Source organism: Eubalaena glacialis, chromosome 6 (genome assembly GCF_028564815.1).
Source record: "Eubalaena glacialis isolate mEubGla1 chromosome 6, mEubGla1.1.hap2.+ XY, whole genome shotgun sequence".
Lineage (NCBI taxonomy): Eukaryota > Metazoa > Chordata > Mammalia > Artiodactyla > Balaenidae > Eubalaena > Eubalaena glacialis.
This window is the reverse complement of record NC_083721.1, coordinates 116,825,954-116,844,093: the sequence shown is the minus strand read 5'-3', so window position 1 is coordinate 116,844,093 and position 18,140 is coordinate 116,825,954. Positions and strand designations below refer to the sequence as shown.

At 37.8% G+C, this 18,140-nt stretch overlaps 1 protein-coding gene across 7 annotated transcripts in view; it reads left to right on the top strand.

The window, feature by feature from the left end:
* MBNL1 (muscleblind like splicing regulator 1) overlaps positions 1 to 18,140 on the top strand; it is a 173,008-nt gene that overhangs the window by 119,544 nt on the left and 35,324 nt on the right. For all 7 annotated transcript variants that reach the window (XM_061194558.1, XM_061194554.1, XM_061194552.1 and 4 more), the window contains one exon: positions 14,734 to 14,904. In XM_061194558.1, coding sequence (XP_061050541.1) covers positions 14,836 to 14,904 — 69 coding nt within the window. In that variant the 5' untranslated portion in view covers positions 14,734 to 14,835. The remainder of the gene's footprint in view (positions 1 to 14,733; positions 14,905 to 18,140) is intronic.

Genomic DNA, 18,140 nt, shown 5'->3' with positions numbered 1-18,140 from the left:
TGTAATACAGTTTGACTGGTGCTGAATTCACCACTGTGAGTTTATCCTACCTGACAAGAAAGTAAAGAGGAGGAAGGGAGGGAAAGGGAAAGAGGAAATATCCAAGGAAAGTGACACTTGAAAAGGGTCACCTCTCATCATCAAATTTAACCTAGGAAAATGATTCCTCTTTATTATCAACCCCTTTTAAAATACAGATGCCCAGTTTCCTTATGGTCAGAGAAATGAGCATTAGTTGATTCGGCCTTTGGGCACTGGGAAAGCTTTCTCACAGCCACTCAGGAGTTGCGTTCCTTGGCTACAGTTTCACAAATGAAAGCACTGTTTGGGCTAGGAGGTGAGCACCTGTATGATGCCACAAAGCTAGTGGCTGAAAGAGCTGTAGTGAAGCCAGGGCTCCCCAGCTCCTGGAGAAGTGTTTTTTCCCCTGGACTGGAAATTTGCCATCCTTGGCCACTAGAGGTTTAGTGGGAGTTAGTTCATTAAAAGAGATTCTAACTTGACCGTGAACTGAAGGACTGTGTCAAAACAGGGGCTGAAGGAAAAGGAGAAGGAACGCTTTCAAGCGTGACCAGAGACGTGGGACTGTGTGAGAGGAAGCAGGGGTTGCAAGGTTCCAGGGATGTGAAGAATGTGCTAGGAGAGTGAGAGGGACCCAGGGCTCTCCGTCCCCTGAGTACCAGAGCATAATCAAGGGCCGTTATTCATGCTCTCCCCTAACAGTCACTCCATCCCTAGGATGGTATTCTTACCTCCAGTTTTATAGAAGAGGAAGTTGAAGTTGAGCGAGGTTGAGTAATTAACCCAGTCTCACTGCTAATAAATATCAGAGTTAGCATTGGAACAAACAACTCTGTGATTCCAGTTCATGTGGTCGTCACCATTGAGCTGGGGCTCTATTGCTTTTTTTATGTCAAGTCCTGGGACAGTTCCTGTGTGAAGATCACCAGGACCTGTAGAGGAGAAGGTTACATGCTCAAGGCACAGAGAAATCCAGCAAGTGGCCATATTGCTTATTTGGGTCGGAGTACAAAGTTGTGGTTGGATGATGGTAGTAAGAAGTTACCAGAAAATGGAGCAAATGGAAGGAGAAGGAAAATACAATTGAATTGAGAGAAAATGGGGCCACAGTGTGTGAGTTGACAGAGGTCTGGGTGAAGATGCACAAGGAATGTTTTTGAGAACTACTTTATTGGACAGAATTTTTTTTAGTATAATTTATTTTTTAATGGCAGTATAGTTGATTTATAATGTGTTAATTTCTTTTTTTTCTTTTTTGTGTCTGAAGGTTTTTTTATTGTAAGTTTATTTATTTTTTAACTTTGTATATTGGAGTATAGTTGATTAACAATGTGTTAGTTTCAGGTGTACAGGAAAGTGATTCAGTTATACATATACATGTATTCTTTTTCAAATTCTTTTCCCATTTAGGTTGTTACATAATAGTGAACAGAGTTCCCTGTACTATATAGTAGGTCCTTGTTGGTTATCTATTTTATTTATTTATTTATTTATTTTAAATTTTTAAAATAAATTTATTTATTAATTTATTTGGCTGTGTTGGGTCTTCATTGCTGCACGCGGGCTTTCTCTAGTTGTGGCGAGCAGGGGCTGCTCTTCATTGAGGTGTGCGGGCTTCTCATTGCGGTGGCTTCTCTTGTCGAGGAGCACGGGCTCTAGGCGCACGGGCTTCAGTAGTTGTGGCTCACAGGCTCAGTAGTTGTGGCTCACGGGCTTAGTTGCTCCGCGGCATGTGAGATCTTCCCGGACCAGGGCTCGAACCCGTGTCCCCTGCATTGGCAGGCGGAATCTTAACCATTGTGCCACCAGGGGAGCCCAATCTATTTTAAATATAGCAGTGTGTACGTGTCAATCCCCAACTCCCAGTCTATCCCTCCCTCACCACCCTTCCCCCGGTAACCATAAGTTTGTTCTCTAAGTCTGTGAGTCTGTTTCTGTTTTGTAAATAAGTTCATTTGTATCATTTATTTTGTTTTAGCTTCCACATATAAGTGATGTCATACTATATTTCTCTTTCTCTGGACAGAATATTTTCTATTCTGAAATAAAGTCAGGACTCACTCACTTGGCAAATGTTTATTAGGTTTATTCGCCTGGGCTGGGCTGTGGGCACAAGGTTGAGGCACAGCCTCCTTCTGGAGGCCATCAGCATGGGAGGAAGACAAGGCATTAGTGTGCAGTAAAGCCCTGTGGCCCTGCTGGGAGGAAGGCATGTGCAGAGTGCCAAGGAACATGAAACAACTATGTCTACTAACAGCCACCTGCTTTAGCCAGAGGTAGAGAGTGTAAAATTCACAGATACGTTGCTTTACTCACTTAATACACCCAAGCCCGGTGTTGAGCAGATCCGGGCTTTCAGCCTAAATGTTTTTGATGTGATAGCAGGAGAAAAACACCATGTGACAGCCGCCTGTGCTTTTCCCTCTTACGTTCGCATTCTGACTTATTATAAAAGTGTTGCCATGGCTGAGGTTCCTGTGAGGCCCAACATCTCCATACTTTTCATCTTAAGTAAGCACTTAAGAATATCTCCGCAGCTTCTGATTGCTGTTTAGAACAGAACACCTTGTAATGATTAAGCTTTTCAAATGCCTCTGTTTAAGTCACGACTTCAGTATCCTTCTGCCTTAAGAGACTCATCATATAGGTGTTTTGAAAGAGTTCCATAGTTCATAGGCATCTTTTTATTTATTTGTTTATTGTTAAAGTGGATCATTTTCCAGAAAGCTATTCAAGGGTAGTAGAAATATATGAACTTTCTCAAAATTGGGAGACTTTCCTGTGTTATTCCCAGAGATAATTTTCAAGTAACTTCTGTTGACGGTTACTCCTTTAGATGTTTGGGAACCTGCCTGAGAAAGCCAGTAGAAGTCTCTGGGGATGGGGGTGGGGGCAGAGGAGGAGACAGGCTCAGATAACCTGTGTTGTGATGCTGTTTTTTTTTTACTTCAAGAGATTGTTTTTCACCCTACCGCCTATGCTGCTGCAGTCAGCATCCAATAGAGACGTGTTCTGGGCCCGGGAGCCAATTGTCTTTCTCCTGGCTGCAGCCTGAAGTCTGAGAGAGAGAGCTGATGACTGTGCATAATTTTAGCAAATTGTCATGGGGATGGGGGGGGAGGGGAGTGCTTTCCCTGCGGGGACAGTGCCAGTGGCATTGAGCACATTTTGTTCAAGTACAAAGTTGATCTTCCTGAAGGAGACAGTGGTCAGCAGTAGTGCGGACCTCTGTCACCTCCCCTTTGCCTTGTGCTCTGTCATTGTTTACGTGAAGCAGTAGTGTTTAATGGCTGGACTTGAGGCAGAATCTGTGAGGTCAGGAAGCTAGTGACAATGTGTGTCTTCAGTTAGGGAATCTCAGAGGTTTACGGAGGACTTGGAATGAAAAATTGGGGAAAAGGAAGGGTCTTTGTTATTTGGCAAAGTCAGTGATGTCTCTAAAAGATTAGAGAGCAGTGTAATTTAATAATTTCTATATAAAACTGATAGCCAAAGTTTTGGACATCTGTTATAGTTTAGAGAACTATTTAAGCACCAATCATATGCATAATATACACTATCCCATCTAGTGGGTTTTGATGGGAGATTTACAAGGGAAATATTGAAATGGGACTTTGAAAACATTGCATAATATTATACTTAAAGGTTTATCATAACCAATAATAAATGTTATTTTAGAGATGTAAAAACAGGGTTTACTTTCGTATATTTGTAGGCATGTGTAGGATCTAGAAGGTATAAATATAGCAAATGCTTCATATAAATACAAAGCAATGCTGTTATTATTCTTGAGCTGACGTCACCAAAATGTTTTACCTCTTTGATTTCCATTACTTTCTTTTCTGTTGCTGAATGAAAGACTTGCCCCTTAAAGCCTCTCTGTATTGTCTAATTTTGTTTTTTATTTTTAATATATATAATGTATTCTCTTTTTCTATATCAAATCACCTTTTCTTTACTTGTGATCTATCTAAATCACAGAGGCCAGGTCAGTGGAATCCATAGATAGTCCAAGAACCTCTTGACTCACTAGAGCTCTTGTTGAAATGGATAATGTGAAGCAGAAATTTAACTTTATGGTGTTCAATTATTTTCTTTTCTGCTGTTGATCCTATAGTACAGGTCCTGCTGAGGGGGAAAAAAAAGAATGACAGAGAAACTGGAAGTTATAAGAGAATCTAATTTTTGTTATTACACTTTGGAAATACTATGTGGATTAATCTTCTCCAAAATTAGTTGCTTATATTGTGAAACATCTTTTCCTTTGCAGAACTCAAGGGGGTTGAAGCATCCGTTTGGTTCTGACCTATTCTGGATAAAGTCTTCTGTGTTTAGTGTGAGCAATGATTAGAAAAGCACGCACATGTAACAATGATCAAGTGATGGTGTAATGGTTACCATTACCTCTAGCGTAATGGCGAAGAGTACCAACTTCGTAGTTGGGCTGTCTGGGTTCAGTTATGTGTCCTTGGGTGAGGACCCCTTTCCTTCTCCTTTGGAGAGGTATTTAAAGATGGAGAGCTTTTGCTTTATCAATGCAGTAAGAGCTAGAATAGTTCTATAAAGAACTGCTTAAACAAGTCTTCCAAGAGATTGTTAAGGAAAAAATTATGTACTTTTGACTTAAGAAGTTTACCTCCTTTTTACCTTCAGGAAAGCCCTAGAAATATAATATAGACAGTCATGCTGTAATCCACCTAATAATGGTATGATGATGAATTGGGTACTATCTGTAAAACATTTTGTATTTCTCAATTGAAAGGCATGCGCTACAAATAGAGCTCTAAATTTTATTATGTAAATGTTAGGGCTTTTAATTATTAGCCAAGATTGAAGACTGTCTGATTTGGATACCATAAAACTTCAGAAGTGTTTCTGCTCCAAACAGTTTAGAAGTCTGACAGTTGCTGTACCGAAAAAATAATGAAGCAGTTTTAAAAAATAATAGAAACATAGTGATCTGGCATTTCGAATTTTATGATGCTATAAAAAAGCAGCCAACAAATGTTGGACTGTTTAATGATACTGGCACCTACCAAATGTCACTGGGCTTTCACAAGGTCATGGAGACTCTGGTTTGGCTTAGGGATGCTGGCCAGGCCCATCTTTGGAGCCCAGGAAGACTGGAATAGTGGCAGACCATAGGTGCCAGCTAAACCCTTTATAGCACTTCATAGATGGCTACACACTTTTGTGGGATTCTGTGGCATAGAGGAGGCCAGGAGTAGAAGGAAAAAGTGAGACCGTTTCTTCTTACAGCATCCCATCAAAAGCAGCTCTAAATATAAGATCCCTGTGGGCCCTCTCTGAGGAGGCTAAGATTTCTTCAGATGACTATCAGCTAAAATTGTGTGCTGATATAACTGTTGCTGTCACAGTTGTATGTATATCTGATCTCTCACAGACAAAAGCTGCTGGAGAAAGGAGTGGTATTTTTGTAACAAGAATGTGTGTGTGATTTGTTGCCTTTTTCCCTTTCTCCACCTCCTCAGCAGCAGCTAACCCGACTCTCATGCATTACGTAATACTTATCTAGACGTGTAGAGTTTCAGTTATGCCATTTTCAAGATGATTAATGGGAGTTGTGCAATTAAACCTCCTAAATTCTCTGGGAAAAAAGTCATAGTATCCCGATGTTTGAGTTAGAGTGCATTGATATTGCGTCAGCATTGAGGATATTTTGGAGTCTTGTAAATGTCACTGTTGGTTTTCATGTCCAAGAATCATCGTCATCGAACTTAGGAATGTTCTATAAAATAGCGCCTAGAACATTTGAATACTGGAGAGGCCTCTTTAAATAGCTAGAAAAGTCTAACCAAGAATCGCTTCCCTAAAATCAGATTAGACTTGGATGAGAAAAAGTTTAATGCCCATGAAACAGTGTCTGTTACATTCTTTTATATCCTTTCAGGCCATGGTAAAATTACAAATTTAAACTCAATAGATTGTGTGTATGGATGTATATGTGTGTTAGTACTTTTCTTTCTTTTCCTGGCAGTCTCAATAGTTGTTAAGCCACAGTTTATATGTAAAGATGAACTTTTTATGGGATCAGGAAAAGGAAAAAAATCAAAATTTGCATTATATTGCATTTCATTTGAAAACACTTCAGATCTGTAGTAAAATAAAATAAAGAAATAGGGACTATTTCAGTGAAAATACATTTATAAATTTCTGCTTCTTTTTTCTCTTACTGGTAGGAGAAAATTCTCCCAGGTCTTATGTTGACCTGAGTTCCAAGCATTTGTCCTTATGTTGATTGGATGAAGAAATAGCAATTTACACCTAGAAAGTTAAGCTTTAAGTATTGATTAATGTTGCTATATTTACTTCATGTTAAGTTTAGGAGACTAGAGATTAATTGCCCAGCAAAATAAGAGGAGAAATGACTCCTTTCTCCATGTTCTATGGGGATGCTAAGCATTTGTTCCTGGTGTTACTTGAAAGTCCAATGAGGAAATTAAAACAGAAATTGTGTTTGTTTTAAAGAGTATTTTCTAGCCTTTTTAGATGGTAAAACTCTGAAATAAGTACAAAGGTGCACTTATAATCTGGCTTAAAGAGTCATAATATTTGAGAATAAAAAATGAATAGGGACTTCCCTGGTGGTCCGGTTGTCAAGAACCCACCTTCCAATGCAGGGAACTTGGGTTCAACCTCAGGTTGGGGAACTAAGATCCCACATGCCACAGGGCAACTAAGCCCGCATGCTGCAGCTAGAGAGCCCGCCTGCCGCAACTAAGACCCAACGTAGCCAAATTAAAACAAACAAACAAAAAATGTAGCTCAAATTAAAAAAAAAAGAGAAAAATTCCTGCTAATATGTCAATACTATCTATTTACTATGTAGTATACCATACTATTTAAAAATAGTAAATAGATAGTTTTGACTTAGTAACAATGTATATACTACAGTTGACCCTTGAACAACATGGGTTTGAACTGTGCGGGCCCACTTATATGTGGATTTTTTTCAATAAATACTGCAACAGTGCCACACTCTCTGAAGTTGCTTGAACTACAGATGTTGAACTTCCCATAACGAGGGCCGACCATATGATTAGATTTGGATTTTCCACTGCGTGAGGGTTGGTGTCCCTAACAACCAACCCCCCATCCCGGCCCACTGCATTGTTCAAGCATCATCTCATTTGTGATATACTATAGAATACTATTTGTAAGACAAAACAAAACAAGCAAACAATAACATCAAACCAGTGAAATCCCCCTGGAGACTTTCTAAGAAAAAAAATGAAGATATCTGTTTTGACTACTTTAGGAATTTCTACTATATGATAGTACAGCGTCCCTTTAGGTTTTATTCTATAGGTTCCTAAAAGTTCTCATGTGTTTTTTCAAATAAAGGATGAAATAAAAATTTTAGTCATATATCTTAAGTTTCTTAAATTTGCAACAAAAGCAAAGTCTGAGTTTGTAGTGCATACGCTGATCTTAGAAATAGGTATACAATTGGGGTGAACATATATGTGCGTGTATATGCATAATTACATACGTACACATGTATCCATTTACATATGACTAAAAACTACACTATGCAATGGGTCCACCAGAATTCCAGTTGGCAGTCAGAAATCTTTGTTTTTTTGGGTTCTCTGGCTACTTAATTTATCTTTCTCAATAGCTTCTTTTTCAAAGGAGGGGGTACGTGTCTAACTTTTAGTTTTCCTGAGAAGACTTTCTGTAGGGAAATAAAATCAAGAAAATGTTGCTTGCCCTTAAAAAAAAGTCAGTTTCTTCAGTATTCTAGTTAACAAGTGAATGGAGCTATTGATATGATTTTGGAATTTAATTATTTAGTCTTTGATATACCACAGTCTTTGTTTTTATTTTAAATAAAATAATTTTATTTAAAACCAAAACAAATAAATACTGAACCTCACATAGTCATACTTTGAAAGCTTTTGGAAGCTGCAGCTATTAGAATTTGGCAAAATTGGAAGGAATAACTGGTCAACCACGCACTCCTTTAGAGCCAGGTTTTATAGTACAAATCCATTATCTTATGTTTGAGGAAATTCCCAGAATAAAGAATCCTACCATTTAAATGTAAGAATGAAAATATTTAAAGCTACTTACAAAAAACTTTAGGTTAGCAGTTTTTAAATTATGTGTGCCCCTTTTACTGACTGAATGTTTGTGTCCCCGTAAAATTTGTATGTTGAAGTCCTGTCTTCAGTGTGGCTATATGTGGAGATGGGGCCTCTAAGGAAATAATTAAGGTTAAAGTAGTTAAGGTTAGGGTCCTAAATGTGGGGTCCTGATCTGACAGAATTGGTGTCTTTATAAGAGGCACCAGCGAGCAAGCTCTCTCTCTGCGTGCATGCACCAAGGAAAGGCTATGTGAGGAAATAATAAGGTGATTGTCTGCAAGCCAGGAAGAGAGCTCTTACTGGAAACCAAATTGTCCAGAACCTTAATCTTGGACTTCTAACTTCCAGAACCGTGAGAAAATACGTTTATGTTGTTTAAACCACCCAGTCTATGGTATTTTGTTATGGCAGCCTGAGCAGACTAATACGGCCTTCATTAAAGTCCATTAGGTATAAAGCAGTGGATAACTCTCAGCTGGAGATGGTTTTGCCTGCCCCTGACCCCCAGGGATGTTTTGGCAATATCAAGAAATAATTTTGACGGTCATAACTGACTACAGGAGTGCTATCGGCATCTAGCAGGCCAGGCATGCTGCTAAACATCCTCCAGTGGCAAGAACGGCCCCACAACAAAGACTTGGCCACCGAAATGGCAATGGCAAGATAGCCACCCAAATGTCAATAGTGCTGAGGTTGAGAAACCTTGAACTTCTTTTTAGGATGTGTGTGTTCTTTAAGCTGACAAGGGGCTTCCCTGGTGGCGCAGTGGTTAAGAATCACCCCGCCAGTACAGGGGACGCGGGTTCGATCCCTGGTCCGGGAAGATCCCACATGCCGCGGAGCAACTAAGCCCGTGCACCACAACTACTGAGCCCGTGCGCCACAACTACTGAGCCCACGTGCCTAGAGCCCGAGCTCCACAACAAGAGAAGCCACTGCAATGAGAAGCCCGCGCACCGCAACAAAGAGTAGCCCCTGCTCGCCGCAACTAGAGAAAGCCCGCGCGCAGCAACGAAGACCCAAAGCATCCAAAAAATAAATTAAAATTTTAAAATTAATAAATAAATAAAATTAAAAAAATTTAAGCTGACACAAGTCCTTTATGGAAGCAAGTGAATCATAAGGAGATATATACATTTAAGAGCTACAATATCCTGTGTGTTAGATGCAATTAATTTGTTTTCAATATTTGCAAAAGCTAATAAACTGTAATTCCTAGAGCTAATTAAACTTATATTCATTCCCTAAATGAAAACAAAACATTTGAGCATATATGCATGTGTGTGCATATTTGTGTGTGTATAAAATATAATTTTTTCTTAATCACCTTTTAAACTGCCGTACATTTCCTACCACTAGATACTTATACTTTTCAAATAAATATTATATTTACTCACCCTTACCTTAGAATTGATCATTTGAAAGCATGGCAGAACCATAAAATAACATCATTTTGGAAAAGCGTGAAACAATATTTCTTGACTGAAAAGGGTTTCTTTCCCTTTTGGCAAAATTTTTCTGAGATAGTTGTATTATCTTAGCGGGAAAAAAAACCCCAAAACCAACCCAAACCAGTAGCAATTTTCAATAGGAAGCTCCCAGCTTCCTTTGCCAGAGCTTCTGGCCAATATCTGAGCAGTGAATATCTTCAGAAAGTGCTTCAAAACATTTGCATATATCAGCTGTTCCAAAGGAAATATTAGTTTTAACAATTGAAATAAATGGTTGCAGTTTGAAGAGTCTACCAGAAAACCAGTACTTCCCATGAAAGTTGGAAAAGACATATATGAGTATTAGCTGGTACCCCTATAATTTTTTTATTGCCCCTTTCTTTTCAGAGTCTACACAAATGTGACTCAGTAATTTTCGTCCTACCACATAGTTACCATTGGCAACTTAATAAGGTGACTTTTTACATTCTGACCTCATAGGTCACTATATCCCTTTTATTTTAGATGGAAGAAGTGTAATTAAAAATGGGAAATTAGTGTTTCCAGTTTTCAAATATAATTTTGATTTTTTTTTTGTCTTATTAAGTTTGGCCAACTTCTAAGTAAGATGTTTTATTTTTGATTGTTAGCTAGTTCTTAAATAAATATTAGAAATAGCAGAGAAATCGTTTCTTATGTCTCTAAATTGCCATCTCTAGTTTCATTCAGTTTTTATCTTTATTCTACAATTTATACTTCACTATATGCATCACATACATACCATTTTTAGATATGTATTATATATGCTTGTACTATGTGTGTAATCACTTTAAAGTACACTTAATTACACTATAATGTTTAAAAATTAACCAGGCATTTATTTTGAGGCTCAATTAATCTAAATGTACATCTTCCCTTGTTAGAATCACACGCTTTGTACCAATTTCAAAGGCTAATGAGAAAATCCTTCAATTCACAATTTAACAGTTTGTAACCTCAGAAATTGAGGATTTGATGACTTAATCTCTCATTAGCCTCAAATGGTCTACAAGGGGACATTTTTTACTTTTTCTGGACAGGTTACTTATATTTAAAGATGTAGAAAAATTATTAGAGAAAAGTGGACTCATTCTGGATCAATATTTTATTGAACTTCCTCCGTTTCCTTAAAATATACAGTATATGCATTACAATGATGTCTTTGGAATCTGTGTTGTGTTAACTTATAAAAGGCCTCCTTGAATGGAGTCTAAGGTATTTACGGTATAGGCGGTATAGTGTGGCCTGCTAGTCAGCGGGCCAGCTCACTGAAAATAAGATTTCAGTGCAATCAACAGAAGTAAACCACAGAAGCGTAACATTGTGAGAAATGTATTAGAGTGGCATTTTCCTTTAGTGGATGTCGCAAATAGAAAATGATGATTAAGGGGGAAGCTTATGTTATTGATGGTTGACATGTAGTGTCACTGAGCTTTGCTACTTGTATTATTTTTAGTACCTTTAACAGATACGGTGCTAGGTTAAGCAACTGCTGCTTGTTATTAGCTTGAGAACTTACGGAAAGAGAGAGAAATTATTAATATTTATTGCCAGCCTGTTATACCAGGAGCCATGTATGAGGCTGGCCCACTATCTTGCTCAATCCTCATACATCACCAGTGAGGTCAATGGTATTGTTACTATTTACAGGAAAGCTATGGCCACTCTGAGAAGTTAACTAACTTCCACAAGGTGACACGGCAAGTAAGTAACAAAGCTGCTGTTTGAACCAAGCTATGTTTGATCAGATGTACAATTACATGGCAATAAGGGGAACTGCATATAGCAATCAAAGCTGAGTAAAAACTTCTTCATGTTTCTGCATTAATCCTAGCCACCCAGTTTATTGTATCTTGGGGTGAACTCTCTGATGATGTAGAGTAGTAGCTCCTATACATAAATCTGCATATGTGAGTACAAGATACTGATTGAATTTCTGTTTTTAGATTTTTTTAGAATGTATTGTCACTGTATAGATTTTAAAATACCAAGTACATTGAATCCCTACACAAATCTTCCTCCCTAGTGAAACTTGCAGGCCTCATGTTACTTTTTCTCCTTTTATTGTGACAGGCTTTATTTATTGTGTGTTCAAATTTCTGGCCTCTGAATAAAAGCATCATTAGGTTAGTACAACTCAGAGTCAAAATTTGGTATTAGATCTAGTTTTTATTCTGTTATCTTCATTGTCTCCAGAATGGATTTACAGTAGAATTCATCTTTTAAGCATTTAGTAAGAAATATTCATTCATTCATTCATTCTGCAAACGCTTATTGAGGTACAGTGCTGGGAACTCAGAGATGGATGAATGTGGAGAGGTACCAATGTCATATTTACCTGAACTCTCAATAGAAGGGTTGCCACTGGTGGTTTTCCTCAGAGCTTAGGCAATTTTCTGGAAGAGGATGTTTATTCTAATTTGCTTTTGACCTTTTTATTTGTCAAACCACAATTATTCAGCAGCATAGTAAGCATTAAACAAGTTTTGACCTTCCTAAGAAGCTAAGTTTATCTAATATCAATTGCGGAGGCTACTCAGTTATTTTTTCCATACATGTCAATGAAAATTTCACGTGGCTTTGCAGAATTGTGTTTTGTAGTGTTTTCTGCTATATCAGAATAACCTGGAATACCGTTAAAATGTAGATCCCTGGGCCCCAGACCTATTGCCACAAACTCTGTGGAAGAGGCTTGGTAGTCTGTGTACTTTGCCACAAAATGTCCTCAGTTGATTCTTAGGAACATAGCTTTTTGAAAGTGAGGCTGCAATCCAGTCAAATCAAGCTAAGCATGGAAAGGTGGCCTATGTAGGAAATGTAGTAGAATGGCATTTTTCCTGAGTAGATGTAGTAAAGACAAAACGAAAACCAAAGGTCCGAGTTTCTATTAAAAGTTTTGAGATGCAGGGATACAGAATATATGGTGGTTTGCACGTGGTTTCTCTCCTTCATTATTTCAATCCAGGCTGTGTTCCTAGGTAGGAGAGCCCTGGTGGTTTGTGTTCAAGGGAGGCACTAGAAAGAAGTGCCAGGAAGACTAGTGTTAGTGTTGACAAAGCAGGGTTCAGGGCCCAGGGCTGTCTCTGTGCTATTTATGGAACTCTAGAAACTGATCTGAGTCAATTGACAGTAACTGAATCCTCAGAGTGGATATAACCCTGCTTATCTGCACTTAAATAAATCCAATCTTAGTAAGAAATGTGATGTGGAGATACTGAGAAGCAGAATTTCTCTTAGAGCCAAGTTGTTCTTTGTACTGAAAAAGCAGGTTTTCTTTAAAAGACACCAACTGGATATCCCTGAAATCAGACCATGTGTCATCCATGAGTTATTTATGTTGGCCAGTCATTCCCTGTGGTTTATCTTGTGACTCGAAGTGTTGTTGTTATGAAAGTTGTTTTGCATCCAGATGCTTTTACGCTGATATACTCACTATCTCAACAGATATCAAGCATGATGATTTCAGATGGAATAGGTCATGGATATGTAAATGTTAATTTACTTGTGAATTTATCAATAGACATAACTAATAAATATTATAAAAATTACCTTCATGCCAATATTTTGTTTTTCTCTTATTGTGTATACAATTTAAAATGCTCTGGGAGTGGTGGTAATAGCAGCTTCTGACCTTCCCCTGCTCCTCGGAGAGTGCCATGCAGTACCGAGGGTGTGACATAGACATTATCTTCTTTAATCTTAGAAATAAACTTATGGTGTAGGTTATATAGCAATTTTGAAATGAATGAACACCCTGAGGCTTAAAGAAGTTAGTTTTTTATGCAATTCATGCAGCTGATGAGTGAGAGAGCTGGGCCTCTACCCCAGGTCCTGAGACCTGTAAGGTCCTTGCTATTGACCACTGTTCTCTACTGCCTCCTGACTTAAAATATTGTTAGTAAAGCTTTATTACATAAAGCTTGTTAAAATAACAGGCAGTATCCTATGATATAAACTTATGAACTTATTCCTAAAAAGCTTAATCAAAACGAGCCAGAAATAAATCATTCAAATTAGAATTGTGACAGATTTTCTCACAAATATAAACATCAGTTTTCTGAGTCAATTTACAGTACAAGGTCAAATTATGGTAAATAGATTTTTCTTAGAAAAATCAAAGAAAGCTCAAGGAGGTGGTTGATGGCTTCAATTAAATCTTTCTTTTACCCTCACAAACAGTTCTAATTAGATTTGTTGGTGAAAGAAGTTGTCAAGGTGGTAATTCATGAGATAAGTTACTATCAATATGACTTGACAATACTATATTGAAATAATATGGGTCAATCCCTGACAATATTGCATAATACAGACTTTAATATATATATTTTGATGAGAAGAATCATCCCAAAAGAAAGGTATATTCACATTTCTTGTTTTATAGTAACTTATTTTTTTCCTCCATTTTATACTCTAAGTTTTTTGGAGGGTAAATATGTCTGTTTCTGTTGTTTTATAATTCCTGGGTGATGTAGACTGGATTTATCACTGAAAGGTTAAAGGCTACATTTTTCACCAATATTTCACTATACTTACTAATCTCTATACACAGTGAGGAATGTGTGGAAATTTTCTTCTTTTCATCTGTGCATTTCTTAATATATTGGCTTATAACGCTTAGTAGTAATTTTAATGTTACTTCTTGTGAGATACGTGTAAAGGTGTTTTACTGAAGATAACAGTGTGCCTTGAGTCCTCTAATTTCATTTCCTTACTACTCAGTACAAGTAAAAATAGATGGTAAAACTTCATCATTCTTTTGGGTTCATTAAAGTTAACCAGAAGATGTTATGGAAGGAGCCTAATATTTTATTTGATAATTCTGTGTTTTAATATTCCCCTGGCAGTTTGTAGATTTTTTAACTTGGATCTAGAAATATTAGCGCTAATATTAAAATACAGGAACTTCTTTAAGCTTGAAACTTTTTTCACATGTCTTAGTATCTCATTTTGATAATACACTTGAGTGAATTCATTATTTACTGGAAATGTATTATAAAGTGATTTGGACTCTTTTCATTGTGTGAAAGACCCACGGTAGATTCAAGTGACGGGTTTGCATCATTATGATTTTCTTAAGATTTGTGGATTTTATTATTTTTTTTAAGGTGATATTTTCTGCTTTTGTTTCTTAGGGTCGTTGCTCCAGGGAGAACTGCAAATATCTTCACCCACCCCCCCACTTAAAAACGCAATTGGAGATAAATGGGCGCAATAACTTGATTCAGCAGAAGAACATGGCCATGTTGGCCCAGCAAATGCAACTAGCCAACGCCATGATGCCCGGTGCCCCATTACAACCCGTGGTAAGCATGTTCTCAGTTCTCGTTCCTCAAGTTTGTCATTCTGAGTGCTCACTTTCAGTGTTAAAGTGGTGATTGCACTAGATCAAGTGAACGTAGTTAACAGTATCAGTTACCTAGCATTTCCTAGCCAAACTAGCAGTCAAACCCTGGAAACAATTTTCACACCGTAAAGTTACTCATCTTCTGGCTAAATCATGTGGAAATTTACATTACAGCATGTTTGTCCCTCGAAACCCCCTTCAGATTAAATCCTGTGACTTGCAGATGTTAAATGGTCTTTTTTAAAATGGTCGTTAAACTCATCAGTATAGTCAAGGTGCATTTTCAGGCTACCTTTTAACAGTAATAGTCATTTTAAAAATTGGTGTATATCATCTTTAATTTTGAGAAAATGTTTCCCTTTCCTCCCTCCTTAAAGAGAATCTATACAGTTCTCTTTCTTGAAAAGGAGCCTTTGTTATTCTTTTAAACTTAAATTGAAACTAGTTTGTAGTTACAAATGCCAGGAAAATTCTGACAGTGGTGAATCCATATCATGGACCTGGAAGTCTCATCAAAGGAGAACTAATCAGGAGAGGCAGAAACTCCACGAGCTTTTAAGAAAAGAGCAAAATTTTATAAACTGTAGGTGGTCATATGGATTTAATGTTTACTGAGCAGTGTATGTACGTAACCTTTGATTCTGAGCATATTTATTTATTTATTTGTTTGTTTATTTGTTTGGATTTGGGAGGAGGGTATATGTGACAGATGACTTTAATAACCTTTACTCACATTTATCCACAAAAATGTGAGAGATTAATATCATAACTAATTTTAGGTTACAAAAGATGTTCTGATGTTAATTGTGATATAGTAATTCTGTTTTTAAATGCATGTTGAAATTTGCAATGATCGGAATATTCCTGTCACTGACTTATATGCAATATTATGGGGTCATGGAAACGTGAAGACCCACATTTTTCTGATATGCTAACTGTAGCATGTATGCTAACTAATTTTTTTCCTGATACATTTTAACTCCTGAACTCAATGTAATTATTATTCTCTCTTAGAACTTAATGAACCAATCATTCCAAAAAAGAGGGGGGGATTGCATTTCGAGGTGGGAGGGATCTCCAAATCCAATCGGCAGTGATACCAATTATCAATACTATACAGTTGAGGTGAGAGAATATTATAATTCTGTCTGTTTTAACTTGATATATTTTTTCCATTATTGGGGACTCAGTTAAAAATATGATATCTTAAATTTATTTCTGTGACACCTGTTAATTTCACATGTCTGTGTTGGGATAGCATGAAGATTTCCATTTGGTTAAAAAAAAAGTTTAATCATTGTCTCTAGCATAAAATATAGGACAAGAGTTCTCTTTTACACTCGACTCTCACATATGGTTTCAAAGATCTGATAAATCCTTGGGGTGGCTACTACAATAGTCGATATAATATCTCTTCTTGATGTGAGATACTTTGTTCCACTTAAACATTTAAAGCGTGCTGACCGGCAGGCTCTACCCTCTCGGTGACTGGGAGCACCTCTGAGATCAGCAAGTGTGGTTCCCAGATGGCAGAGAACAGGTCATGACAGTGAGTTCCTCACTGTGAAGTCTTGGCCCATCTCCTGAGTTAGTCCTTGAGTTTTACTCTCAAGGCCATTTCAGGGTCATCGTATGTGTAATCCTGGGACAAACTCTAAACACCATGTGTGCTCATGTGTTTGAAATGCTAGTAACAAATATGTGTTGTTTAAAAAAAATCAACAAATCACAGATTTCTGAAACCATCAGAAAAATTACCTCATTTTCTGGTGTTTTTGTTGGAAAATTCTCTGCTTAGACAGAGCATTTATTTTTATTAGTTGTGAGCCCATTCAGGCTTTATGTTAATTTTCCCTGATAGGACTAGATTTGAATGTGGAATTACCCTTCTGCTAAAGGCATCCTGAGATCATAGTCTAAAAATAGACTCCATTCAGTGACGTTTTTGTAATGAGTATAGAAGTCATTTTAATTATTCAATTTTAAAGCATTTGGGGTTTTAATGACTGTAGAGAAGGCTTTAATCCAGGAAATTTGCCTTCAAAACCCCACCTGAGACTTCTCGATCCTTTTTGTAGTCAGCCCTGTTTTGATGAGGATAATGACATAGAGTTTCAGAAATAAATGAGATGGTCATAACCCGCTGCTTCCTGGAACTTTAGTGCTGGGCCTACAGAGAGGGATTATAACAGCTGGAAGCAGCCAGGTGACTAATATGGAAAAAGGTTGCCACTCAAAAGAGGATGGCCACTAGAATAGATGGTGGTATTTGAAGACGTGGTATAAACTTGGATCCAACCCAGGTAGTAGTGATAGCAAAGGAGATAATACTGTGAGCAGATTCATAACATCAGCAGTCTCAGGAATATCTGAGCAGTGACTGGGCTTTTAGTCACGTAAGTAAAGCATCTTAGTTCTATAGGGCCAGCCAGTTTGGCCCCCAGACCGTAACTGGAGGAAACATGAAGAGGGGAAGAGGCTAGCCAGGTCTAATCAAATTCAGAAGCATCTAGCATTATGCCTGGCATGTAGCAGAGATTTAAAAAATTGCTTGATAAGTGAAAGAAAGAATGAAGGAAAGAGTTTCCTGAGCATGAGAAGAACAGGCAGAGGTTCATGGTAGTTTACCAGAGTGCCAGAGTCCAAAGGAATTATAACTGGAACCAGAGCACAAACCCAGTTATAGAGACTGCAGCATAGAATGGGGAGTACAGGTGGATACCTATTAGTAGACTGTTAGCAGAGGCAGCCAGGGACTTGATGAGGGTGCTGTTGGGACCAGGAAATAGCTATCATGCTACCCAGTTTGGGTTCTCATTTTCTCATAAATTTTGAGAGACCGGGTCTATAAATCTAAGATCTCCAGAACATGACACTGGGCTGGTCTGGGAAATGCAGGGATTTATAGGCGAGTTTCTTGTTTTCATGGACTTGATTATGTTGTAATGAAATGTACCAAGCCAAGAATCTGAAAAAGAACATAACATTTGGGGGGTAATTACAGTACTCTGAGGGCATGGAAGGCACTCAGCACATTTTATATCATAAATCCTCACAACCGTACTATAAAGTAGGGAATATTATCCAGCTTTAGAGAAGAAGACTCAGAGGTTCAGAGATTAACTAGTTTGCCCAAGTTACATAGCTAGTGAGTAGCAGGGCCAGGATTTTCACCCAGGCCGTTGAGGTTCTGGC